Genomic DNA, 15,073 nt, shown 5'->3' with positions numbered 1-15,073 from the left:
CACAACAGAGCATCCCTGATGGAGCAGTAGAAGGATGGGGTGCAGAACTCAAATTCTAGTAAGAAGACCAGACTTAATGGTCTGACTGAGACTGGAGGTGCCCCAGAAAGCATGGCCCCTGGACTCTCTATCAGCCCAGAACTAAAACAATTTCCGAGGCCAACTCTTCAGACAGGGATTGAACTGGACCGTGGGACAGAAAGTGATACTCGCAAACAATGTGCCTCTTAGTCAAGTAGATACAAGAGACCAAAGGGGCAGCTTCTGTCCAGAGGTGAGATGGGAAGGCAGACAGAATTAGGAGCTGGATGAATGTTCACGGGGAATCAGGGGTGGGGGGAGGAGTGTGCTGTTGCAGAATGGGGTGAGTGGTCGGGGTCTCATAACTACGAAAAAAAAAAAATTTGTATGGAAGACAAACTTGAAACGTAAACTTCATTTAATTATAACAAAAAAGAAATTTCAAAACAATCACAAAAAATAAAAAAATAAAGTTAACTAAATACTAACATGTACCTGAGCTAATTTTTTTTTCTGAGAAATATGTTCTTTTTTTTTATTGTTCTTTAGATGAAGGTTTACAGAGCAAATTAGTTTCTCATTAAATAATTAATACACATATTGTTTTGTGACACTTGTTGCCAACCCCACAATATGTCAACACTCTTCCCCTCAACGGAACTATATTTTTGAAGGATCTGTAACTTTTTCATTACAAGTGATTTTTATTAGTTCCTTAGAATAGAACTGTCCAACTGATTCAATGGATCAGATGCCAGTTTTAATTCCATTCATCTTTTCCAATGAAAAGAATACAAAGGTTAGTTAGGAAAGAAAAAAGAAAAGAGTGACGTGTACAGTTGTTTCAGTACAATATGCAGAAGTTTATTGATGGCTACTGGAACTGCCACCCAACCCTCTATACCTTGTAAATGCCAAGAAGCCTAGAGGAGATTTTACTGACTTCTAACGTAATACATGACCATGTCAGGCTTGACTGATCACAAGCAGAGGCACCTTCTCAAACTGTACTTTTGGCAGTTTACATCACCATTTCTTAATCTGAGGTCAGGAAATAAAATTAAAAACTTTAATTAAATAAATAAAAATAAGTAGCCTTACTTCACTGCTTAAAGCACAAGAAAAAGGACATCATTTTCACGTACGGTTCAAATGCCTTAGAATGTCAACTATTCATTTATGCTTGAGGGTTAGAGGGTAGCTATGTATTTGTTATCCATGTGACTGAACCTGATTAGTTATCTTATGCTGGAGTATGATGACAATTTCTCAGTGAATATAAAATAGACTAAATCACGCTTTTCAGTCAGAAAGCAATTTAATATTTACTAGATAAAATAACTGGAGATACTGAATTTAATCAAATGAATAATGGCTCTCTTGTCTTTCAGTCCACTGAGGTACTTTATATCAGTGAATAATAAGGCTCAATAATCTGATTAGATTATGTTCTTAAATTAACAATGGATAAATAAAATTCCATAAATGAATACCAAGGGTAGAATAAAGGAAAAGAATAATTAATAGAGAAGAATGATTTACAGTGCTTTTGAAGGTATTATCAATAATGCCTTGCTTGTCTAAAAACTGCTATCTGGAAATAAAATCAATACATAACATACACAAGAAATGAGAAGCTGATTTTCAGTCCTCAATCCCCAACCATCCAAACAGGGGGGAAATCCTGAGCAGTTAAAAATGCATGTCAAAGTCAATGTACCACAGCTAATACATTTTGCTCAGAGAAGAAGCTCTCAAGCCTTTACTCAGAAACTACTTATTGCACAGTGGTTAAGAGCTCAGCTGCTAACCAAAAGGTTGGTAGTTTGAATCCACAAGTTGCTCCTTGCAAACACTATGGGGCAGTTCTATTCTGTCCTATTGGGTTGCTATCAGTCAGAATCAATTCAAAGGCAATGGGTTTGGTTTGGTTTGGTTTATCATAATAAAAACTAAGATAGGCTCTCCTAGCATGTAAGAGATGGGCTACAAGGTAGGCACACTGTACCTGATAGTATGTTGACAAAAAAAGGAAAAACAAAAAGCACAAAACATAAGATGGAGCTCAAAAACAAGAATCTGGAGCTATTTAATAAATTTTGAAAATATCTCTCATATCTTACAGCCTGGGATTATCACTACAACTGCCTGATAAAATTGGATTCATATCGATTGTTCTAAGTCATCAGGAAAATTTTTCATCATAATTAGAACAGCTTATTTAACAAGATACAGATTTTTACTATATAATATAAAAATATATGTAATACAAAGGAAAAGGCTGGCAAAGGTTATATATAAAGAATTCCTACAAGTTAACAGAACAGGTAAAGGACATGAACAAGCAATTCACAAAGAAACATAAATGATATATAAATATGCCCTTTTCGTTTATTAAAGGCCAACTTTTTTCTAATTTTAATATTAAGTGTTGGCAAAGATACAGATAAGGAGCATGTCCCTTTTCTGGTGGTAGGACGTAAACTAGTACACCTTTCCTGGAAGGTAATCTGGCAACATGGGTAAAAGCCTTAAAAACACTCAAACCCAAATCTACTTCTAGGAATTTATTCTATGAAAATCATACATATATAAAAGGTTTCTATGTAACAATAAATGACTATAAATATTTGAGCCCTTTATTTATTTATTCATTCTCACTGTTAAAATACTGAACAATTCTGAAGTACAGAGAGTAAAATATAAAAACTCCTCTTATGATACTGCCCCATTGCCATCCTCACTACAGTGGTAACACTGCTACTTAGTTTAGTGGTATATGCATAAAAAAAAAAAACTTCACATTTTTCTCTTTGAACTAATGGGACCAAAACTACATACATTACCCTATGAACAAAAAATATCTTTTCAAGTCATACATAGAGGTCAACCGTCTTTATGTGAACATATACAGTGTTTCATAATACAAACACATCATAACTTATTTAATCAGTTTCCTTCCGAAAGACATCTGGATTGTCTTCAATATTCTGCTGTTATAAATAAGACTACAATGAACTTTTTTTATACTAACCTTGGTTCACAAGTACAAGTATTCCTTTAGGATAGATTTCTCAAACTAGATTTGCTGGATCAAAGGAAAAGTATAATTTTTATTTTTAATACTGCCAAACTGCCTTCCAAAATCACTTTACCAACGTAAACTCCTATTTGATAACATTAGTATTTTTCACTTTTGGCCATCAGATGGTGAAAAATGCTGTCTCTTTATTTTCATCAGCATTTCCCTGCTGTAAGGCTGAACATTTCTATTTCTTCTATAAATTGATCTTTTTTTTTTTTTTGCCCACTTTTCAGCTGCTTCATCATTTTCTAGGATCTCTGGTGGTGCAGTGGTTATAGTGCTGGGCTGCGAAGCAAAAGGTTGGCAGCTCAAACCCACTGGCTGCTCCGCAAGAGAAAGATGTGGCAGTCTCCTTCTGTAAAGATTACAGCCTTGGAAACCCTATGGGGCAGTTCTACTCTGTCCTATACGGTTGCCATAAGTTGGAATCAACTCAGTAGCAATGAGGTTGGTTTGACTGGTATCATTTTCTTATGTATTTGTGGAAGCTCATTATGTGTCCTTATTAATGCTCTGAGCAACACATGTCAACTATTTTCTTTTAGTCTAGCACCTATCTTTAACTTTGGTGCTTAGTTATACAGAATTTTTCCCATTTTTATGTAATCCAATGTTTCACAGCTTTTGGGTTTTAGCCTTGTTTTAGGAGGCTATACCCACCTCCAAGGTTACCAAAATATTTTCATACATTTTCTTTTACTGAAATGACACTTCTGCTTTTTATGTTAATGCACTGGTTTTTGAGAACACATAGTGCACAAATAAGGGAAGTTTAAGGAGCCAAATAAAAAACAAACTTGAGGGTGGTGGGGCTGGGTATATAAGAAGCAATCAGATCATGAAAAGTTTTGTAGCCAAAATAAGAATTTATACTTTATCCTGAAAGCAACAGGAAATCAGAGAACTTTAACAGAGGAATAAAATGAATAGATTTATTCTTTTAAAAGATTATTCTGCAATCCAAAGAATGGAAGAAAACATTTTCTATACATGTATCTGATAAACAGCTCGTATCCAGAATATATAAAGAATTTCTATAGTCAATAAGAAAATAAACAGATAACTCAATAGAAGGAGTACGGAAGAGTCTGAAATGGATAGTTCACAAAATAGATGCATAATGACTAAAAAAACAATCTCAGAAAGTTCTGAACTTCATTAGCCATTTGGGGAAATGCAAATTAAAATCATACCACTACACATCTCCAAGGAACCCTGGTGGTGCAGTGGTTAAAATGCTTGGCTGCTAACCAGAGGTCAGTGGCTCAGAAGGAGAAAGATGTGGCAGAATGCTTCCATAAATAGTACAGCCTTGGAAACCCTATGGGGCAGCTCTACTCTGTCCTGTAGGGTCGCTATGTGTCAGAACCGACTCAACAGCAACTAGTTTGGTTTTTGTTTTTTGTTTATACATCTCCAAAATGGTTAAGATGAAAAAGGCAAAAAAGATACTAACTGGTACAACCATTTCTGAAAACCCTCTGACATTTTCTACTAAAGCTAAACATATGCATAATTTATGGTCCAGCAATTCTATTCCTAGTATAACCTAGAGCGTTAAGCGTAAACTCAAGAGAAATGGGTAAGTCAGAATTGACTTGATGGCAGCAGGTGTGGTTTTTTTTTTTGGTTACCAAATACACACAAGAATATTAATAGCACCTTTTTCATAATAGTCAAAACCTGCAAATTACTCAAATTCTCAACAATAGAATGGGTAAATTGTGGTATATTCATACAACAGAGTATTATACAGCAATAAGAATTAATGAACTATAATCACATGCAATAATATGGCTGAATCCCACAAACATATTATTAGCAAAAGAAGCTAAACACAAAAGAATACATGCCGTAGATCCCATTTATATAGAGCGCAAAAACAGACAAAATTAATCAATGGTGCAAGAAGTCACACTTTTGAGGGTAGGGTTGGGAGGCAGTGATTGGGAGGGAGCACAAGGAGGATATGGGATACTGGTAATTTTCTATTTACTGATTTAGGTGCTGGTTACACAAGTGTGTTCAGTATGTGAAAATTCAATGAGTTGCACATATGATTTATGTACTCTTCTGAATGCATGTTATACTTTAGTAAAAAAATTTCTTTAAAGGATTATTCTTGCCTTAAATTGGCAAATAAATTGAGAAAAGACTATAAGCAAGAAATGTTAGGAGGTTATTCTGGTAAAATGTATTTATAGGAAATAAACAGATTATTTTAAGAACTAGAATATTAGTAATAAATTAAAAGAAATAGATGGTTTTGAAAGATATTCAGTAGGCAGGTACAGCAGAACTCTTTAAATGCCTGGGTTGAAGAAAAAGTGTCATGATGACTTTCAGGCTTCCTGGGAGTCTGGTAAGAGAGTGGTGCTCTTAAGATGGAATTCAGATGGAGATGTCCAGTTGATAAATCCTAAATGCCTTAATATGGAGCTCTCAAATGGAGTCATTAACACACAAATGTTAATAAAGATGTTAATAAAGTCAGAGGAGCATAATTTCATCTAGAAAGAAAAATCAGAATAAGAAAAGAAGGCTAGGTAAAGAGAAAACAACCAGAAGTCTTAAAAGCCCTTTCTATAGACAAATGGTTCTCAAAGACTACTCTGGGGACTAGTGGGTGGGTCTCCAGGATAATTTCAGGAGTTTCACAAAATCAAAACTACCTTCATAATACTACTTTAGTGGCCTGGTTTACGCATTCTCTCATGAATGTACAGTGGATTTTTCCAGAAGTCACATGACGTGTAGTATTAACAGAGTGAATACAGAAAACCAAAAACCCAAACCAACTGTAATTGAGTCAATTCCAACTCATGGTGATCTCATGTGCTACAGAGCAGAACTGCTCCACAGAGTTTTCTTTAGCTGTTATCTTTATGGAAGCAGATCGCCAGGCCTTTCTTCCATGGCACATCTGGGTGGATTTGAGCCACCAACCTTTGGGTTAGTAGTCAAGTACAAACCATCTGGGCCAGAAGCAGACAGAAAAATCTAGCCATCTTCTATTAAGCCAGACATTAGAAATTTGGAAGAATATGTAAAACACTGTCACTCTCTCACAAATATTTTTGCTTTGGAAAATAGTTATTTTTCATAAAAATAAGCATTGGATTCGTTACTGTCATTGTTAATTGAGTTAATAAATATTTTTTAAATTTCTCAATTTAATTTCTAATATGGTAACAACTGAAAAATATAATCCACATAAACAAAAGCTTTCTGGGGTCCTTAAATACAGTACAAAAATGTCCGAAAACCAAGAAGTTTGGGAAACACTGCTATAGACCAATTTCTTCTGAGCCTAGCTAAAACTGTATTCACTTCAGATTGAAATGTACAAGGAAAGTCTATAAAACCAGTTTAGTCTCACTATTCAGAGACTGAGATAACTAACTCCATACTCCAACTCCTTCAGCAGATACTTTTAAATCCCAGAGACACAGAATAATCAAAGCCTGTGACTTTCAATCAAGGAAAAAATATAAGAAATAGCTATGTGAAAGTTTATATGCAAAACTACTATTAAAGACATTACCCACCTTTTAAAAAACTTCCTATCCTAAAGGCTCACGTAATAAAATTAGTTGCTTTTTTAAGATCATCTACAGCAAAGTCTTGGGAATCAACATTTAAGGGACAGGTAAAATACGAAGATCCTTTATATAAAACTGAAGGGCTTGACCAGGAAGAGAGAAAACCTAAAGAGAGCAACAGAATGGAAGCCAAGGGAAGGGAGTGTTTCAAGAAGACAGGAGCTCTCGGGTATATCAAATGCTGCACACAGGTCATGTAAGACAGAGATGAGTATGTAGTATGTCTCCATTTATTTAAAAAGAGGAGGTTATAGTGACCTTGAAAAGCAGTTTTACTGGAGAGATGGGTCAGAAGCCAAATTGCAAAAGACTCAGTAACAATGAGGTGAAAAAGTTGAGAGAACAAGGTTGACAACTTTTTCAAGAAATGTAGTAATAAAGGGTGAGAACAGGGTAATAGCCAACAGGGAATATGAGGACAAGAGAAAATGTATCTAGATGGACAATAAACATACAGAAGACAATGGGTAACAAATGAACAAGACTGCTGAGAAGACAGGAAGTAATCAGATCTAGATGTTGTTATTAGTTGCTGTCGAGTCTACTCAGACTCATGACAACTCCATGTGTGCAGAGTAAAACTGCTCCATAGGGTTTTCAAGGCTGTGACCTTTCAGAAGCAGATCGCCTGTCCTGTCCTCTGAGGCGCCTCTGGGTGGGTTCGAACTACCAACCTTTCTGCTAGTAGTTGAGCGCTTAACCTCGTGCCACCCAGGGACTGTGAAGGAGATAGCAAGAAGAAATGAAGCGCTAGGAGACTTAAAAACAGGGTTTAAAATAACTACAGTGGAGACAAAGAGAACTGACCTAGGCTTTTCTGAACTTTTTAAATCTTAAACGATTAACATACATTATTGTAACGGGAATGGGGAATTTTTATTTTTAAAGGCAAGGAAGTATCCATTTCAGAATGGCTTTACCATTAAAATAAACAGAAAGACTGTCCGGTGTTTGAAAAGTTAATCCCTCAGCTTTTAAAACACCTCTCTAACCTTAAAACAGTCACAGTTTTCTTATATTTTATTTCAGTATATTAATCAGCTACAACGGGACATTATAGCTGCCTTTACTGCTGTTTTGTAGAAATTAGATTGACTCATGAAATCCCAAGGGAGATGTGTGTGTGTGTGTGCGCGTGTGTGCGTGTGTGTGCGTGTGCATGTGTGTGTGTGTGTGTGTATACATAAACTATTTGCAGTGACAAGAGAAGTTTCCTATTCATTATCAGAAGCCATTATCAGAAGCAACTTTTTAACAGACAGCACTGTCCAAAGACGAAATGGATTTCCTTAAAAGCAGTGATGTTCCAATTACTGGAAAGTCATTTATGGTACTTTTCAAGTCTTATTCTATAAGTCTTAACAGATCTTTCTTAAATATAGTAGTAAACATTTTAGAGTTGCAAGCTCTCAGATCTCTATCAGAAATACTCAACTTAGTCCCTGTAGCTCAAAAGCAGCACAGACAATATATAAATAAATGGGCATGGCTGTGTTCCAATACAACTTTATTTGCAGAAACAGGTGGCTGAGCCACAGAATGTAAATTACTGATCCCTGGTCTAGCATCTCAGCTTACTGCTGAGGAAGTTTCTTAAATTCTTGAACTCTTTTGTTTAGTTTTGTCACCTGTAAATAGAGTAATGAAGTCCCTAAGTGGTGCAAACTATTAACGTGCTTGGCTGCTAACCAAAAGATTAAAAGTTCGAGTTTACCCAGAGGTACCCCGGAAGAAAGGGGCCTGGCGATCTACTTCCAAAAAATCAGCCAATGAAAACTCTATGGAGCACACTTCTACTCTGACACACTGGCAATCATAGTAAATATAAAAACTACTGAATTATTGAATAATTACATAAATTATATTAAAACATCCAGCACACTCAATGCACTCAGTAAACGTTGAGTTTCCTTTCTCTATATCTGGTAGCAGAAGGCTATGGTGCTAACTTTCCAAAAGGTCACAGAGATGAAGAAGAGAGAACATTCATGGTGTGGAAAATAAATGCTTATTAAGACAATGACTCCAGGATTTTGCTAATTTTTCATGAATAAATCCAGCATCTCAATTATCATGTGATTTCAATTTCTTCTGAAAGATGAACGTCAACAATTTCTTGGAAACAGTTTTCCTAGTTCTTAAGGTTTAAAAATCTCACTTTTAATACATATGTAATACAACAAGCATAAATTTTAGATTTATTTTTTTTAAACCCTTGATATTGAGAAATTTAAGACGTTTACCAAAGTAATAAAATCTCAACGGACTGTGAAACTTCAGAATAAAGTCTAAAAAAAAAAAAGGATAGAGAAGCTGAAAACAGTACAAACAGCTTTCTCTACCTTTGTATTGTTACTGTATGCCAGTTTCTGCCTTATAACCCAGTACAGCAGAAACAAGTCAAAAAGATGGTCCTGAAACAATAGGGAGATCACAATTGAAAGGTGTTTTGAAGCCCACAAAAAGTGTACAATAGTCAAGAACTGACTATATAAACAAAAGATTTTTGAAACTCACCATCTCTATTAGTTTCCCATTCTACATTCTCTTCTTCACTTTCTGGAGTTCTCTCCTTAGTGATTTTTATGTCTTCCTTTTCCCTGTGTCTCCCTCTTGAAGATTCTTTCTAAAAAGTATATACATACATACAGATTACTATATTTTTAAAACCTTTATGAGGTAGTTACTAAATATACAACATTTTTAACTTCATTCATCTCCATTTCGTCAAAACTCAGGTCAGTCATTTACCCATTAAGCAGAGGAAGCAACGTGTTCTATTACAGCATCACAGTGAAAAGACTTTTCTACATTCATTTTAGTAATGAACTTGGTAAAATGTAAGCAGTAGTTAAGACTTAAAAACATGTAATGCAAATCTAATGCTTTAATAAGTTGAGATTCTACTACATTAAAAGTTCCTAAGTGAAGATCACTGGGGAAAAGACAGTTTGAAAATGGATAAAGTATAACGAAAAGATTTATAAGTAATCATATTAAAAAATGACCAAAAAAAGGAGTAACTATCCACAGCAGACTCAAAAACAATTGTTGATCTAAGACTGTTTATAATCTAAAACAATAGCATTTACTTACATACATAAGGATAGATCCAAAAATTGAAGAATTTTATTAATGCTTTAAAAAGAGATTGCCTTTATTTTGATGAAACCAAAATAGCAGGTAAACTAGTTAGTAAATTATTACTTAATATTGCAGCTTAAAAACCAGAAGGTTTTACATTGCTAACTGAAAGGTCGGCGTTCAAATGCACCAGACACTCCATGGGAGAAAGATGCGCCAGTCTGCTTCCTTAAAGATTAACAACAACCAAAAAAAAACACTGCTTCCATTCAGACTCATAGCGACTGTAAAGGGCAGAGCAGAACTGCCTCATAGGGTTTCCAAGGCTGTAATCTTTACTGAAGCAAGACTGCCACATCTTCCTCCCAAAGAGCGGCTGGTGGCTTTGACCTGCTGCTCTTTCGATTAGCTACAAAGCACCTTAAGCACCACATCACCAGGGCTCCTCCTCTAAAGATTACAGCCTTGGAAATCATATGGGGTTGGAAATCATATGGGGGAGTTTTACTCAGTCCTATAAACCCACTGCTGTCCAGCTGCTTCCGACTCATAGTGACGCTACAGGACAGAGTTTCCAAGGAGCACCTGGTGGATTCGAACTGCTGACCTTTTGGCTAGCAGTCGTAGCTCTTAACCACTATGCCACCAGGGTTTCCACTCAGTCCTACACTGTCACTATAAGCTAGAATCTACCTGACAGCAACAAGTTTGGTTTTTGTTTTTTCTTTTTTCCCCTTTTTTAAGTAAAAATAGTCTACAGAAAAAATAGGACAACAGTGATTCAGTTGATAAAATTTAAGTAAACATCCTATCACATGAGAAACTGCAAACTACATTTTACTGGGTGCTAAGAATATAAAGTAACCAGTGTCACATAAATGTTACCATCCCATCACAGTATAATTCTCACACTTACTAACACTCTAAATCCTGACTATGAAAGACACAAACCCACAAGGAGATTAACTGCTCAGAGTTCTTTCTGGGCATTACCAAACATAAAGCATAGTTGCTGAAAACACAAATTAATTTTCTTGCAAATTTTCTTTTTAAAGAACTCTAGTACATATTACCACCTCTTATCTGTCAATTTCTCCTACTGTGGTGGCTTGCATGTTGTTGTGATGCTAGAAGCTGTGCCACAGGTATTTCAAATATCAGCAGGGTCACATATGGTGGACAAATTACAGTGGAACTTCCAGACCAAGACAGACTGGGAAAAATGATCTGACAATCTACTTCTGAAAAAACTAGTCAATAAAACATTACAGACAGCAGCGGAACATTGTCTGATATAGTGTGTGAAGATGAGCCCCTCAGGCTGGAAGGCACTCAAAATATGAGTGGGGAAGAGCTGCCTCCTCAAAGCAGATCGAACTTAATGACGTGGACAGAGTCAAGCTTACGAGACCTTCACTTGCTGATGTGGCATGACTTAAAATAAGAAGAAACGGCTGCAAACATCCACTAATAATCAGAAGACAGTATGTATGAAGTACAAATCTGATAAAATTGAAAGTTGTCAAAAATGAAATGCAACACTTAAAGATGGATATCCTAGGCATTAGTGAGCTGAAGTGGACTGGTATTGGCCATTCTGAGTTGGAGAATCGTATGATCTACTATGCTGGGAATGACAAAGAGGAATGGCATCACATTCATCATCAGAAAGAACATTTCAAGATCTGTCCTAAGGTGTAACACTGTCAGTGATAGGATAATACCCATGTGCCTACAAGGAAGGCCAGTTAATACAACTATTATTCAAATTTACACATCAACCACTAATGCCAAAGATGAAGAAATTTAAGATTTTTAGCAACTTCTGCAGTCTGAAATTGATCAAACATGCAATCGAGATGCATTGATAACCACTAATGATTGAAATGCAAAAGTTGGAAACAAAGAAAAAGGATCAGTAGTTGGAAAATACAGCTTTGGTGACGAGAAACCATGCCGGAGATCGCATGACTGAATTTTGCAAGACCGAAGACATTCACTGCAAAAACCTTTTCTAAACAACATAGCTAACTATACACATGGACCTCGTTGATAGAATACACAGGAATCAAATTGACTACATTGGTGGAAAGAGACACGGATGTGGCACAACGATACCATCAGCCAGAACAAGGCCGGGGCCGACTGCAGAACAGACCATCAATTGCTCATATGCAAGTTAAAGTTGAAGCTGAAGATAATTAAAACAAGTCCATGAGAGCTAAAGAACAATCCTGAGTATATCCTAGCTGAATTTAGAGACCATCTGAATAGATTTGACACACTGAACACTAATGAACGAAGACTAGACAAGTTGTGGGATGACATCAAGGACATCATACATAAAGAAAGCAAGGGGTCATTAAAAAGACAGGAAAAAAAGAAAAAACCAAAATGGATGTCAGAAGAGACTATGAAACTGGCTCCTGAATGCAGAGTAGCTAAAGCAAAAGGAAGATACGATGAAGTAAAAGAGTTCAACAGAAGATTTCAAAGAATGGCCTGAGAAAACAAAGTAAAGTATTACAATGAAATGTGCAAAGACTTAGAGTTAGAAAACCAAAAGGGAAAAACACACTCAGCATTTCTCAAGTTGAAAGAACTGAAGAAAAAATTAAAGCCTCGAGCTGCAATTCTGAAGGATTCTATGTGCAAAAAATTGAATGATTTAATGATGCAGGAAGGAATCAAAGGAAGATGGAAGGAATATGTGGAGTTGCTATACCAAAAAAGAATTGGTCAATGTTCAACCATTTCAGGAGACAGCAGACAATCAAGAACCAACAGTACTGAAGGAAGAAGTCCAAGCTGCACTAAAAGCAATGGCGAAAAACAAGGCTCCAGGAATTGATAGACTACCAATTGAGATGTTTCAACAAACGGACACAGTGCTGGAAGTGCTCACTCATCCATGCCAAGAGATTTGGAAGACAGCTCCCTGGCCAACTGCCTGGAAAAGATCCATATTCATGCCCATTCTAAAGAAAGGTGATCCAATAGAATGCGGAAATTATCGAACAATATCATTAACATCACACATGAGTAACATGTTGCTAAAGATCATTCAAAAATGGCTGCAGCAGTACAGGGAACTGCCAGTAACCAAGCTGGATTCAGAAGAGGATGTGGAATGAGGAATATCACTACTGATGTCAAACAGATCTTGGCTGAAAGCAGAGAATACCAGAAAGATGTTTACCTGTATTTTACTGACTATGCAAAGGCATTCAACTTTATCTGTAGATCATTACAAATTATGGATAACACTGCAAAACACAGGAATTCCAGAACACTTAATTGTGTTCATACGGAACCTGTACATAAACCAAGAGGCAGTTTTTCAAACAGAAGAAGGTGATACTATGTGGTTTAAGTCAGGAAAGGTATGTGTCAGAGTTGTATCTTTTCACTATACGCATTCAATCTGTATGCTGAGCAAATAATCCGAGAAGCTGGACTATATGAAGAAGAACACAGCAGCAGGATTGGAGGAAGACTCATTAACAACCTGCAATATGCAGATGACACAATCTTGCTTGCTGAAAGTGAAGAAGACTTGAAGCACTTACTAATGAAGATCAAAGACTATAGCTTTCGGTATAGATTGCACCTCAACATAAAACAGAAATCCTGATAACTGGACCAATAAGTAACATCATGATAAACAGAAAAAGGATTGAAGCTGTCAAGGATTTCATTTTATTTTGGATCCACAATCAATGTCCATGGAAGCAGCAGTCAAGAAATCAAATGACAAACTTCCGGGCAACATGGCGCTATAGTCAGAAGCACCACGCCATCCCTCCACAGCCAAGATCAGAAAAACAAAGTCAAACAGAGTCACACGTCAATCCTGAAACCCTAAACATCAAATGAAGAGATAAAGAACTCAGCCAAGCATCAAACAGAATAAGAAACTGACTGAGAACAGAGAACTAGGAGAGATATATGCAGAAGTCCCCTATCAGCTACCACAGCACGGAACCGCCATCTTGGACGCCTATCAGAGATCAGCGAACAGGGGGTACGAGAATGCAGCTTCATGAAGCTTCCAGCAGGAGACAGAACAAGCGGTAACCAGCAATATAAGCTTTCCCACCCCCCACCCTTCTTCACCCCCACTTAGCCTCCTCTGCTTCCTGCAGCCACAGTCTCTTGGCTGGGAAGCACCAGCTTCATCCCAGTGTTGCTTGGATTCCACCTGCCTGCACTGGCCAGTTCCCTGAGCGCCTTTTGTTGGCTGCTGGTGTTGCTTTTTTCCGCATCTTTAGATTTCTTCCTTACCTCTCACCACCACCCCCTCCTTTCTCTCAAATACCTGGCTCTGTGCGTCATCTTTGCTTCTTCCTAAAAGCTGCGAAACACCGCTTGACTGTGAAACTGCTTCCTGGCCTGTGCTGCCACACTGTGGGACCCCCGGGGCTTTTTTTGTTCAGTTGTTTGCTCTGTTTTGTTCTGTTTTGATTTGTTTGTTTTTTTCTCTTCTCGGCTTGGGAGCCCCTTCTAGCTGGGCAGTACCGCACAGGTTAGAAGCTACTCACTTACTCTGCACAGACACACAGGGACATCCCTGGGGCATTTCTTTTTTCTTGTTTTTTTTTTTGTTTGTTTTTCTTTTTCTTTGTTGCTTTGTTTTGTTTTCTTCTCTCTCTCATTCCCTTTTTGTCTCTCTTCATTTCCAGTTTCTTGATTTATTCATTTTTTTCTTTTACCCTTTTTTCATTTTTGCTTTTCCTCATTTATCAGTCTCTCATCTCTCCAATCCAACAGCAAGCTCCCTTACCACTCTTTCCTGTTTGTATGTGTGTTTTTGACTCCTGTTCCTCTCTCCTCTCATCTTTCCCATACCCATCTTAGCTCCACACATCACAATCTACCCCCTCCTTCCTGCCTACCTGCACCGTGCGCTGAACATCACACTCCCAAGCAGCACAGACACAGCCTACTGGAATCTGCCCTGCGCTGATTCCTGGTCCGCACTGTAGCCCTGGTACATGCCACAAACAACCCATCTCAGCAACTCCCCTTCAGCTGGACCTGCCCTGCTGTACCATACCTGAGTGACTGACCCTGCCCATTGGAGAAGGAGGTGAAAAGTATCATGTCCACAGATGAGCAAACAACAAAGAACGCACACCCCACCAGCTCAAACATAACCAAATAAAACAAAAAATCAGGACAAAACAAACAAATCTACAATCAATAAACAAGAAAGATAACCACTGAATGCCCCAAAGACAGCAGACAGTATCAAAACATTTACAAAAACAGGACAGGAAGG

At 37.2% G+C, this 15,073-nt stretch overlaps 1 protein-coding gene across 3 annotated transcripts in view; it reads right to left on the bottom strand.

The window, feature by feature from the left end:
• Nucleotides 1–15,073, bottom strand: part of ZC3H13 (zinc finger CCCH-type containing 13) — a 149,206-nt gene that overhangs the window by 97,625 nt on the left and 36,508 nt on the right. For all 3 annotated transcript variants that reach the window (XM_004376592.2, XM_023731593.1, XM_023731592.1), the window contains exon 6: nt 9,226–9,334. In XM_004376592.2, coding sequence (XP_004376649.1) covers nt 9,226–9,334 — 109 coding nt within the window. The remainder of the gene's footprint in view (nt 1–9,225; nt 9,335–15,073) is intronic.

The sequence above is a fragment of the Trichechus manatus genome, unplaced genomic scaffold (assembly GCF_000243295.1).
Source record: "Trichechus manatus latirostris isolate Lorelei unplaced genomic scaffold, TriManLat1.0 scaffold00044, whole genome shotgun sequence".
NCBI classification, from domain to species: domain Eukaryota; kingdom Metazoa; phylum Chordata; class Mammalia; order Sirenia; family Trichechidae; genus Trichechus; species Trichechus manatus.
This window is presented reverse-complemented; position numbering and strand designations above follow the sequence as displayed.